Source organism: Equus asinus, chromosome 30, assembly GCF_041296235.1.
Source record: "Equus asinus isolate D_3611 breed Donkey chromosome 30, EquAss-T2T_v2, whole genome shotgun sequence".
NCBI lineage: Eukaryota > Metazoa > Chordata > Mammalia > Perissodactyla > Equidae > Equus > Equus asinus.
In genome coordinates, this window is record NC_091819.1 from 17,388,095 (window position 1) to 17,401,891 (window position 13,797).

Here is a 13,797-nt window from a genome sequence, read left to right on the forward strand (position 1 = left end):
TTATCATTAGCACTAAAGTGAGCTTGTCAATAACAAGAAACATCATGAAGTTCAAAATCGGTGGAGAATTAAACACCTTAACCCCAAGAATCAATTGTACTGATATTATCCAGTCTTAGCTTGGCGTGGGGTCATCAAATTGGGGATATTCATGAGTTGAAGAAATCATCACAGAATGGTGACAGCAATTGCTTTTTTCTTCGCTTCCTTCAGTGGTATAATGGCTGAACTGTATCATCAGATTTGTAAGGGCTTTTTTGTACAAATTATATTTTTTCTTTAAATGTCCAAAGTTCCTATGTAGAGACAACTGTAATTTTTATGAATAGTTTGATCTCGCCTTGAAAAATATTTTTTTACAGAGTGAATTCTGCAGAGTGGATTATATTCAAAGAATTATTGAGCTCTGGAAGTGCTTTCATCAACAATATCCTACAACTATCTCTAGGTTAAGTCAGTGGTTCGGAACTAGAGGCGAATTTGCCCCCAGGGGACGTGTGGCAATGTCTAGAGACAATTTTGGTTGTCACAACTTGTGGAGATGCATCCAGTGGGTAAAGGCCAGGGAAGCTGCTAAAACTCCTACAATGCACACAACAAGGAATTATCCAGTTCAAAAATATCAATAATGCCAAGATTAAGGAAGAATAACAAAAGCTCTTACTACCTCCCAGGGCAGCTGCCTTGTTATAATCCAGAATCTGCCTCAGTGGTTTCTTTGACATTCAGAGCACCCATTCCTTCTGAACTTTGGGGTTCCTGATTGACCCCCACTAGAGTCTGGCCAGCTGGTGGCAAAAAAAAAAAAAAATTGTAACTAAATATGGAGAACATTTGTAATTCTTCCTAAACAATGTCTCCCTATTTTATTGATATTTTATCAAAAAATCTGAAGGATAATATGTTTTTTTCTGTCAACAATGGAGCCTGGTAGCCCTATGGATATTCATAATGGCCAAACATCATGAAAAAAAAGTTAACCTCTATTTTCAAAAATGAAGTTGAAAGTTGGAAAATTAAAGCAGACATAGGGCTTGCTAAAGCTGGTGCTGAAATAAAGTAGAAAGGACTCTATCAAAATGGAAAGACAGAGGGCAGTGGAAAATGCCAGCCCTGTCTTTCAGGTGAGCATACAGGATGGGTAGTCCTGACCTGACACTCAGAGGACGCCCCAGACTTTTTAAAAATTATTTTCAGTCCCTAAAAAAAAAGAGAGAATTTTCTGGAATTAGCCTAAGCACCCAGGAGCAGTAAACTGAGTGACAATATTTTTCTCATCACAGAGAAAAATAGCATTCAAATCAACTGTTCATCAGATGCTACTGCCACCAAGCAGGGCTGATTCAAAAGGCAAAAGAAAACTCCTGCATTTCCTTGGAAGGCTTAAAATGCAAGACAACTAAACAAAGAGTAAAACCCAAATAAAAACACCAGCCAGCAGGCATCACGGTGCCTGAGTGACAAATGCAACCACTTCCCCCAATACAAAAATATTGCACTTAATCAGCCTGTTTGGACCTTATTAAATGCACTCACCAAACTGTCTTAAAAAGGTATTATTTCACATGGACTCTGCTCCATAATTTGGTATGTTCATAAATGCCCATCAAGATACTTTTCTGAAGTGAGATTTAACTACATTGTGATGAAGTGCCTTTTCCTTTCCAGAAAAATACTTTCGAGATTAAAGAACACTATTTGGAGGTAAGCGAATATGCATTCCTTTAGCCAGTGGCACAAAAACTATAAAATTATAATTTTTCCCTTTTAATAGAAGCAGAATGATGTGAAATCAAATGAGACCTTCAAATTTGGAAGTGAGAGACAAATTTCTTCTTTGGCTCCAGTTAAGGCGTCTCACCCAACATTTATCTAGGAGTATTTGGTCCATATATCCCTATGGTGAGTGTCACAGAGAATCCTCTGGTTTTTGTGAGTGCCATACTTTCAACGTTAAGAGCAAAATTTTTGTCTTATATCTTACCCTCTTTTAAGTTACACAATATATATAGCCTAGTTCAACGTACTCCTGGGATAAAAACATATGTGGGCATTTTTCTATTTACCTAATTCGTGGCCAATTTAAACTCACATAATAAATTTTCAAGGAGTAAAAAAATTCCTATCCTACTGATTTTGGTTGCTTACTTATTTCAGCCTTTGAATTTAAGCCTAAGACACCTTTTTTAAAATGGCGTTTGTGCTGAAAAACGTGAGTGCTTTTTCCATTACCAATCCAGCATTTCTGATGAGTTCTATGCAGATTTTAAACAGGACTCAATGCTTAGAGCCTAAAAGATGATCATTTTCAGTCAGACTGGCAACCCATCAAAGAAGATTCTAGTTCCCTAGTGAGGGGCCTCTTATTTTCTCATAGCTATTTTGAGACTGTTCTAGTTAAAATATCGCTGCCTGGGGCTGGCCCAGTGGCATAGTAGTTAAGTTCATGTGCTCCACTTCGGAGGCCCTGGGTTTATGGGTTCGGATCCCAGGAGCAAACCTACACACTGCTCATCAAGACATGCTGTGGTGGCGTCCCACATACGAAAAAACAGAGGAAGACTGGTACAGATGTTGGCTCAGCAACAATCTTCCTCAAGCAAAAAGAGGAAGATTGGCAACAGATGTTAGCTCAAGGCCAATCTTCCTTACCAAGAAAACAAGAAAAATATATCACTGCCTAAACAATTTGTTAGGTACATGACAGATGCTTCTCCAATACTAATATAGGTTGGTTATGGATCCAAATCAGATTCTAATCAATTTATTTGAACTTGGTAATGTCAGTCAAAAACATAAAAGCAAAGTGTAATCTCCTCAAAACACATTAAAGGCAGCAATTAAATTAATGCTCATTTCTCCCTTGTACATACACTTTCCCATCAAGTTACTAGTTGGCAACAATAATAAATACTTTAAAATACGTCTAATTAAAGAAAAGTCAATCTAGCTTATTATTTTGGCAGGAATGAATATTCAATGCCGTATATTCAATCCCAGGAATATACTCATTCTCTCCTGGTAAATGCTCATAGATCAATGTGATCATATAAAAGAAGATTCAAAGGAAATTTAGACAAATAAGTAAGTCATTATGAAGCAATAAATGAAGACAGTCCCAACTGGACTGACTTTAAAAAACAGTATATACGTGGGGCCTGCCCAGTGGCACAGCAATTAAGTTCGCACACTTTGCTTTGGCAGCCCGGGGTACCCCAGTTCAGATCCCAGGCACGGACCTATGCACTGCTTATCAAGCCATGCTGTGGCAGATGTCCCACATATAAAATGGAGGAAGATGGGCACAGATGTTAGCTCAGGGCCACTCTTCCTCAGCAAAACGAGGCAGATTGGAGGTGGGTATTAGCTCAGGGCTAATCTTCCCCCCCCCAAAAAAAAAACAGTATATACACACTTGTGTCATATTTAAGGATGTAGAAATATTTCCACACTTCCAAGTGGGAAAAAAAATATTTTATGTATTTAAACACTTGAAACACCCTATAGCTGACGTTCAGTTCACAGCAGAAAGTAAATAGTAGTTTCTCTCCACCTCACGAAATGAAGAGGTAGTCAAAAAGCATTTCCTTCCAGTGGAATGGGGGAAAATATAGCTATTATGGTTCTTAATGTTCTTTGTTTTTTTATGTACTTGGCTATGACCTCACCTGAGAGTCAGCTAGGAGTTCTAATCAGTTTAAAACAAACACTACCTTGAATCCTTGTGTCCACAGCCATTGAGGCCCAGCCTTCAATGTCCCTGATCTATAGACTAGTGCCGTTTGCTTCCGAAAATAAATGTTCAAACTAAAACTGTAGAAGAGCAGCTTGAGACACCCAGGACAGTGCAAAGAGGTTATCCGTCACATCAAAATTAAGAGACATGTTCAACTAACATCCCAAACAGCCAACCTCTTACTGAACACAGAGCGTGCACATTGTGAGTGGTCAGTATCTACAACCCACAAAGCGCTTTCCCAAGCCAAGCCAGTAGTTTCAAAGAGTCTTGTCTATACAGTCTGTTTATGTGGGTACCAGATTAAAAATGGGTGCTGTTGACATAACATTGGTCCTCCTGAGTTTTGCTAAGAGCTTGTCCGTGCTCACTCAGAGAGCCATCCAAAGATACTTCAATAGTCACTTCTGTGGTTTCTTGTCTCCCAAGGCTGTCACTTTGGTGTGTGTCTAGTGAGGGACCGCCATTGTGCTCAGCACAGCCATTGACATGGGCCAGAGGCAGAGGCCTAGGGGGACAACACAGTTGCTTCTCACAGCTCTTGGAGATGCAGGGTGAGCTGCAGAGCAACAGGTCCCCCTGCTCTGGAGGCTCCCTCACGTCCACCTTCTCAAACTGTACGGTCACGCTGTGGATTCCTGCCTCGTGGAAGATTTCTCGAATTTTGATGCTGGCATCCTGATAGTCCCCGTCTTTCTGAAACTTGATGTGCAGGGTGGCAATGATCTTTCCACTTATAAGCTCCCAGATGTGTACTTCATGTACACTGCTGATTCCGGGCACGTTGGAGAGTTTACTCACTAGAATAGAGAAGAGCGAACAATAGCCAAAGTGAGAGCTGTAAGTAACACATGGGACCACTCACCACAGGACAGATATGGACCCTTTAAGCAGTTTCACCAAAATGATGTATTTACTGAGAATAACAGGAAGAAAAATAGCTATACCTAGACAGGTACATTTTCCCATAATCTTCTTTCTCCTCTCTGAATTCCTACACTATACACTGTTAACCCATAAAAGGCAATTCAAGAAAATAAGTTTAACAACAACCAAAAAAATGCCCAGAGTTGTTGAGCTTACAAGAGAATGGACACCTTAATGGGCATATAAACTAGGATGCCTTTTTTTTTTCCAGTTTTTTTTTTATTGAGTTATTGACAGGTTACAATCTCTTGAAATTTCAATTGTACATTAATGTTTGTCAGTCATGTTGTAGGAGCACCACTTCACCCTTTGTGCCCACCCCCCACCCCACCTTTCCCCTGGTATCCACTAAACTGTTCTTGGTCCATAGTTTTAAATTCCTCATATGAGTGGAGTCATACACAGATTATCTTTCTCTTGCTGGCTTATTTCACTTAACATAATTCTCTCAAGGTCCATCCATGTTATTGCAAATGGAATGATTTTGTTCTGTTTTGCAGCTGAGTAGTATTCCATTGTATATATGTACCACATCTTCTTTATTAAACTAGGATGCCTTTTTGAGAGGGGGTAACTTGGCAATATGAATCAAAAACTTATACCAGCAATTCCAGTACTAAGAATATAATCTAAAAGAAATAGCCAAATATTTATGTACAAGAATGGTTTGGGCAAACTTTGTATTAATGAAAAAATGGAAACAACAAGGAAATAGTTAAATCAGTTATATAATAGAATGTGATACAGCTGTTAACAAGTAAGTTGCATACTTAAGGATATGAGAAAAGGCATATAAGTATTTTTAGGAAAAAAAGCAAATAGCTAAACTGTATATATGGCATGATCTTTTTTTCTTTTTTTTTTTCTTTTTTTTTACAAAACGTCAGTGTATATACACACAAAAATTTTCTAAGGCAGATAAAGTCTTGTTTTATTGAATGTTTGGTACAAAAATATTAAGAGTGGTCATTTCTGGGTGATAAGATTATGAGAGATTTCTACTATTTGACTCTTCTGCATTTTCCATACTTTCTAAAATGAGGGTGTATTTGGAGAAATGGTATTGAATGGTGATTATGAGCAAAACCCCTGTAGACAGCTAGAGTTTGAATCCCAGTTTAGTCATCTACTACCTGCATGACCTTGGACAATTTACCTAGCTCCTCTCTGCCTCAGTTTCCTAAATTAGGAATAAGAATAACAGTACCTCACAGGATTATTTTAAGTATTAAAATGAGTTAATACAAGTAAAGTACTTAGAAAAAGCCCTAGCATGTAGTAAATGCCATGAAAGTGTTGCTATTCTTATTACTATTTTTAATATCTCTTTTTAAATATATATATTATTGTGTTAAAAGTCAATATAAGCCAGTATAGGTCACAAATTGTTTTGTATATGATTTATCTTGTTTCCTCAACTGAGAAACAAGCTCCTAGAAGGCAAAGACGATGCCATCATTCTGTACGTCACGGCTTCAGAGGAGCAAGTCTAGCCACAGCCAGACAATGTATTAAGAACAATTCAAAGCTAATTTCAGGTATTTGTCATGAAATAAGGTCTTCCAACTTTCAGCCTCATCGTGGACCTGGGCTCTAGTTCATGTTCACTGGCTCCCTGGTGAAGCAATGACAGACAGCACAAAAGCAAACATGCATGAAAGAGAGAGAGTTCGACCTTCTGTTTGAGCAAAGCAAAGAAACAGATTTCATTACTGAATGAGGTCATGAATGATGTGAATTTAAAACACGGCCCTTTTTACGGTGTTATAAGAGCCGTGGTGAGTTGCATGCTCATAAAAGTCACTTAACTAGATATCAGGATCTAGAATATGAAAGAATGATTTGTGTTTTCAGAAAAAGGACAATAAAAATCAAGTGCTTGGCAGAGTGCTCTGTTTGAGCTTAAATAAATCTTTGACATGAAGGTAAATACCCAGGAGTAGGTATTGACAAGTGCTACATTCTCAAAAATTTGCAGCTGAGTCAGAGAATCATGGGTTGCAAAGAACCTTTGATTCTTGGAGCCGTGAGGCATTTTACTAGGCTACAACACATGTGATGGATGTCTTTATTGCTTAGTGATTTTAAGTATTTCAGGATATATACGGCAAACACCACTCTGAAATGACGCTGGCCCTTCGGCCTGAAGAACATTAAGTGGGCAGTGGTTCTAGATCAGAATTCTCCGACTTACTCAGCTCTTCCATGTTGACTCCTTTGGGGACCATCTGCAGGAGAATAACAGCAGTCTCCTTGATGAGTGGGAAGGCAGATGACAAAATAATGATGACCATGACCACAGTCAGGCTGGGGTCAATGTAGCACTGCCAGTTACACGGGTCCTCAGTTTTCAGGGGACGCACATAGAATATGATGGCTGTGATGACCACAATCACTGACCCCAGGGCATCTCCCATCACATGCAAAAGTACACCTGCCAGAAAGAAAGAAAGACCATTAAAGCACAGATCCAAGTTGGGGAGCCATGCGACACTCAGTGACTCAGGTTCCCAAGTCTATGAACACCTGTTGCTATTTGTTTTCTTTTTGGTTAAAACAGCAAGATGGATGTGAATGAAAAAACAAATGGCAACTGCTTCACAGTTGCCCAGGCCACCATCCCAGGACCCAGAGAACCTAGAACAATCCAGGAGGATTCTGAGCTGCAGACGCCTGTGGGAAAAAGGACTGTGCTCATTCATAGTGCCACATGGCTGCCACCCGTCCAAGGGCACCAAGCTGGAACACAGAGGCTGTGCAAATGGTTTCTTTTTCTTTCAGACAAACGTCTGTGCTTTAAATTGCTTTAAACATTTTTAAGAAGAGAAGCAACTAAGATATGTCATGAGAGTGGTTCTTTTGATTCCTGCTCTTGCCTCTATCTAGATCCATTTTCCTTCCTTATACACATTTGCCTACTACTACCTTAGCTCGTGGTCATTTAAATCGCAATTTGTTTAAGAAGGCCTCAGAACAGTGACTCCAGCAGTGGTCCCACTGAATAGAGAACCATTTGTCACAATAAAATAAAATTAAAATTCTACAGATAATAACAAAAATTGTCAACGCCTATAATGAAGGGACCGTTTCGAAAGGTTTTGATTGTGATACAGATAACATGCAATCCTAGCAAAGAAGATCTGGTGTCCAGTTGTTTGTCAGCAAACAACACAGACTAAACTGGGGTTTAGTGAAGTAGGTGAAAGCTTTGTCAGAAGGATTATAAAATATAAACGCAAAGTATTTTTATGCAGAATGCAACACCAGAATCTTGCTATTCAAAGTATGGTTTGCAGACTAGCAGCATCAGAATCCCCTGGGAGCTTGTGAGAAATGCAGAATCTCGGGCCCCTCCTTGGATCTGTTGAATCCGAGTGTACATTTTAACAAGATCCCCGGGCGATTCAAAAGTTTCCAAGCCCTGCTCTAGAAGAAAGCATATAGATTAAGAAAGGTCTTCTTTGTCTCTCAAAGTATCCCACAGATTCACTCAGTAGAACTAATAATAATCCAAAATACTAACAACTCACTCATGGCAACGACTGAACAGTCTCCCTTGGGCTTTAGTCGAGCTAATTGCTCCTCTTGGCAACACTTCTAGGATTCTAAGCAGCATCGTAGGTAAAATAACATTCCGTAAACATACTAAAAAACAGGAATGAAAAGAACCCCCACATTTCCTTCTGGCTGAGTGTTTATTTATGGTAATAGAACCTTGGTTTACTAAATGCATTGAATGATCCCATTTTCCAATTCTGCGCTCCCTTTTCCCTCACCTCACCCCCAAAGGAGCTTCTTACTCCCCGGGACCTGTCCTGAGCCATAAAGGGAAACTCAGAATGTTCCCAAGAGTTGGTCTACATGACGTATTCCCACAGGAGGAACTGAAGGAGCTGAAGATCGAAGCTTTAACTCTCTTCAAGGCAGGACAAAATATTACCATAAAAATAGAAAGACCAAATAGTTCCCCCACACACTTGACATCACTTTCACTGCCTGAGACATGCGTTATTCTCTCAATGTTTCTGCATGTCAGCCTTGTTTCCTCCATTAGACTACAAGCAACATGAAGTTTACAATGCAGCTACTCAATACAACTGCATTTTATGGTTAGTAAAGTCATAACTCCATGAGACAGAGTAACTCTTGTCTTTTACTTAATAACTGTAATGCCAGCTGTCACCAGGCATGTTTTAAGTATGTTACATGTATTTACACACTAAGTCCTCTTAAGGACTCCCTAAGGTGGTTACTGTCCCCATTTTACAAATGAGGAAACTAAGTCACAGAGTAACTAAATGACTTGTCCAAGATCACACAGCCAGAAAGTGTGAGAGTGAGAATATAAGTCTGGGGAGTCTGACGAGAGAACCACTGCATTCTGCCTCATACAAATCCTAAGTTCCAATTTCAGGTTTTCCTTCTGAGAAATCTCACTACCTACCCCTAACAACTACATAAAATAGCTTTCAGATCTATTTTTCAATAATCCACAGTAAAAATCATATCTTGCATCCTAGCATACACATTGAAACAAATATTTCATGAAAAAATAAAACCTATCCTTACATATGACTTATTACCATTTTCTGTTCTATTTCATTCAGTTCTAGTTAATTTTCTAAATGTTGATCATACTCTAGTAAATTGATTTTATGAACCAAACTATCATTATCTTCAGTTTGAAAAAGTACTTAAGGCATCATTTCACTAAATTCTTGAGATTGAATATGGCAATGTGTTTTCTGGCTTCTCATGCAAAGATGAAGAAGGCATTGTCATTATCCTCTGGGGACCACAGTCCATTGGCAGGATTCTGAGACAAGTGCATCAATAACCCCAAGGGGGAGAATTATTCCCTGTAAAGGGAAAGTTCCTCGAGAGGTGGGCAATGTGGGCAGGACTCTGAAGAGGAGACAGACTTCAACAGCAACAACATTCCAGGCAGAGAATTCAAGGGAGGCTGCAGATGAGGACACACTTGTCAGACAACGTGGGAGACAGGTGCGCTAAATGTGGAGTCATAGACCCGGACAGCCTTTATGAGCCACGGACCTTGTGAAAGTCAACCTCGCTAAGCAACAAGATTCTCATCTGTGAAATGGGAATGATTATAACATCTGCCTCACTTCTCTCAGGGGCTTGTTCTGAAGAGCACGTGAAACAATGTCTGAAACCCTCTGAGAAGTAAGTGCACAGAACTGATGACAATAATGGGCACCATTTGTTGAGTGGGTCCTCCGAGCTGTTCCCACCACTCATGTAACTCTCACAACACAGTGATGCTGATACTGTGATTATCTCCATTATACAGATAAGGAAACTGAAGCTCAAAGAGGTTAAGTTACTTGTCCAAGGTCACTCAGCTAATACAAGGTAGAGGCAGAACTCAACCCAGATCTACCTGACTGAGCACTTCTCACCTAGCTCTAAGTGTGTGTTAAATGGTGGATGCAGGGGAGACCGTTAACGGGTGGCAGGAAGGTAAGGCTGTGGAAGGGTGAAGAGAAGGGCAGAAATGTCTAGAAAGGAGTGTTAGCACCAGAACAGCAAGCTCTTGAATGTCAGCAGTGTTAGGACCTTATTCTGGAGGCAGTACAGGTGTCTGAGCAGACTCTGATGCGATCACATCTGTGAATCAGAAAGACATATTGGGCAGTGCGATCGGAGAGACAGAGATTGCCACTTGGTAGACAACTCAATCGCCTGGTTAGTCAGAATGCTCACAGGGTAGCTTTGCAAAGACAGGACACCTCAGCACTTGGCCCTCCCTTGCTGTCTCTAGATGAAAATAAAACTCAGAAGAAACTGGCATATAACATGAATTGGCCATTCGACATAAACTGAAATTTGATGCATGTCCCGGCACTTGGAAAAGCCATCAATGCTGTTGACTTTATTGAATAACTGGAAACACGGTGCATTAGCACTGGGCATTAGCAAGTGGTTATGAAAGGATAAGAGATCTTTCTTATTGGGAAAAAAAAACAAAAGTTAGAAAGAAACATCTCATCAAAGGAGATTAATTTTCGAATGACATCAAGATTGCTATTCATCTATTTATATTTATACCCAAATAGAAAGGGCTAATTGCCTTTTTTTTTCTTTTTCTTTTTTGGTGAGGAAGATGCACCCTGAGCTAACATGCATTGCCAATCTTCCTCTTTTTTTGCTTGAGAAAGATTAGCCCTGAGCTAACATCTGTGCCAATCTTCCTCTGTTTTTTGTATGTCGGATGCCTCCACAGCATGACTGATAAGTGGAGTAGGTCTGTGCCCAGGATCTGAACCCACAAACCTGGGCCACTGAAGCAGAGTGTGCAGAATTTAAACCACTCAGCCATGGGGCTAGTCCCTAATTGTCTTTCTGACACTCCATTGCAACAGTTTTTAATGTATCATGTTTGATCCTATTAAATAAAATTGAGCTGAAATTTATATAATGTTACAAACCAATCTTACCTCAATTAAATAAATAAACAAATAAAATCAACCACTACAAAACACATTGACGAGAATTTTTAAGGAGCCTGCTTTTACTACGCTTTGTGGTAGAAGATGGAGTGTGTGTCTTAGAAGACATTTTTTTTACCTCACTGGAATAAGAGAACTAATAATGAAAATCAAGAAATGATTTTCATTCACAAGAATTCTTATTGTAGATCTGGGGGGACAGTCCTGCTTTCTAAAGCAGTGGCTTAAATGTCAGAAACGTCACCATTCAGTGGACGGTGGACACTGGAGCAGCAAGCCATCCTGCGTGGAGTCTAGAGGCAGTGTGCAATAATGGAAAGAGCTAGAAATGCACAGCAGTAGCCCAGGATTCCAGCCTTGCCTCTGCTGCCAGCCAGGGGACTTGCGATGTCACCAGACTCTCTGGATTCTGTTCCCTCATCTGTAATGTGAAGGGGTTGGGGTCCATTGTCCCTGAGGCCTTTCCAGCTCTAACATTCTGTGGTCCTTCCCCAGAATGTGGCTCCATGATGAGGACACATGACCCAAGGTGAGGCCAGCCTCACACTTAGCCCCAAATATGGAAACGCCCCTGTTAGCCATCACCTGGGCACTCATCACAAGCAGCAGGAATGATCTGAGCTCACCTGATGGTGAGTGAGTAAGTAAACAAGCTGAAGCATTGCAGGTGTGTACCCAGCAATTCCACTCACTCTCTGAATGACAGTAATGAGATTGTTACTCATACTAAATGACTCAATCGTGAATGGTACCTGGCACAGAGTACTAGGCATGCCATAAAAATGGTAGCTGGTTTCCTTCATGTGCCTGAGCACTTCACATGCTTTATCTCACAACCACCCCATGAAGTGGGTACTCTTATTATCCTCATTTTAAAGATGAGGGAATCGGAGGCTTAGAGAGGCTCCAGAACTTGCCCAAAGTCATATAGTCTTAAGGGGCAGAGCCAGGACCCAAACCCAGGCAGCTTGAGCCCAAATCTCAATCTCAGCCACTGCATTATTCACCTCTATTGGAAGCTAGAGGCGCACTTTTGTCAGGCCCTGTGGACCACAGGCCTCAGCATTTTACCACCGACACACTTCTATCCAGGAGCTCCAACAGCTTTGACTAAAAATTAAGAAGATCATACAAGTTTCCCTAGGCTATGCTTCCCAAACAAAGTCACAATATCTACTGGGGCCTATTCTTTATTCCTCTCTGCTTCTTTCCACTTACCTCTTCACTTTCTCTGTAACATAACATAAGAATGAATAATTAACAATCTCACTTATACATGGAATCTAAAAAATAAAACCAAGCTCATAGCTACAGAGAACAGATTGGCGAGGAGTGGGGGGGTGGGCAAAGTGGGTGAAGGAGGTCAAAAGGTACAAACCTCCATTTATAAAATAAATAAGTCATCGGGATGTAACACACAGCATAATCACTACAGCTAATAGTACTGTACTGTATCTTTGAAAGTTGCTAAGAAAGCAGATCTAAAAAGCTCTCATCACAAAAAAAAAATCAGAACTTTGTATGGTGACAGATATTAACTAGCCTTATTGTGAAGATCATTTCACAATATATACAAATATCAGATCATTACACTGTACACCTGAAACTAATATAATATGTTAATTATACCTCAATAATAAAAAAAGAATGAATAATTGACAGAACGTGCTTTGAACAAAGTGCGATGATAGTGAACTCCATCTTAAAAACCTACAATATATATATTTTTAACTGAACCTTAAAAAGGAAAGAAATTAAAAGATAATGATTTTTCATTACAGATTCTTTCCAAAAAGATTCACCACCAAGCTCTTTCGAAATTCCCCTGTCGCGGTTAAATTTTTTAAAACTAATTCATTTAGAAATTTTGAGGAGCTTATGTGTTGTCGTTATTTTCTGATTTTCCCTATGGATCTATTCTGGGTATCACTTTGCAAAACAGATGTGAGACATTCAGAAATGAAGGTGCCTCCCACATTGTGAGTTTTTCTTTCCGTTATTTCCATCTGAGCCCCAGGACAGCTTCCCCATCTAGAGGTAAAAGTCTGCATAATCTTTGTTGAAATTCTCAGTCAAGATTGGGGATTGACCCCTCTTGAATCACTCTGAAGCAAAGTCTGTGTCCAAGAAGCTGGAAAGGAGAGATGCTGTGGACAATGTTGGTGTCTGGTGAGAATCACACCTCTGAACTCCCTGGGCTGACCTCTGCCCAGTTCTGTGACCTTGAGCACATGGTAGAAGGGATGCTAATGATGTGAGTTCCAGAGACCTCACCAGAACTCCCACTTTGGGGATGGAAGTGGAGATTCAAGTGAGCCACCAGACCCATCACAAAAGCAGATTTCTGGCAGAAATAACTGAGGCAATGAGGGTCATTCATCAGTGCCACCTTGGACAGCAGCCCAGCTACTCTTTTTCTTGCCTTTCTCAAAATGAGATTCAATTAAAATAGGCTGCATTTTATGTAGCGATATCCAGAGCAGGGCAAAATCAAGTGAAATTGTATCATGCCACTGCTCTGTGACACTCTGGAGCAGGCAGCTTTTAGCAGGGACCCAACTGGAGCAAGGATAAATCATTAGCAACTAGCTTCTCCCTCTGAATCGATGCAATGATTAGGCAAGAGACTAGGGTCATAGTCTCTGCGTGTCACTGGCCTAC

General features: G+C 40.2%; 1 protein-coding gene across 2 annotated transcripts in view; it reads right to left on the reverse strand.

Annotated features, from left to right (window-relative positions):
- Positions 1–297: 297 nt before the first annotated feature.
- SLC30A10 (solute carrier family 30 member 10) overlaps positions 298–13,797 on the reverse strand; it is a 44,696-nt gene continuing 31,196 nt past the window's right edge. For both annotated transcript variants that reach the window (XM_044762848.2, XM_070501472.1), the window contains 2 exons: positions 6,858–7,097; positions 298–4,536 (listed from right to left, as the gene is read on the reverse strand). In XM_044762848.2, coding sequence (XP_044618783.1) covers positions 4,040–4,536; positions 6,858–7,097 — 737 coding nt within the window. In that variant the 3' untranslated portion in view covers positions 298–4,039. The remainder of the gene's footprint in view (positions 4,537–6,857; positions 7,098–13,797) is intronic.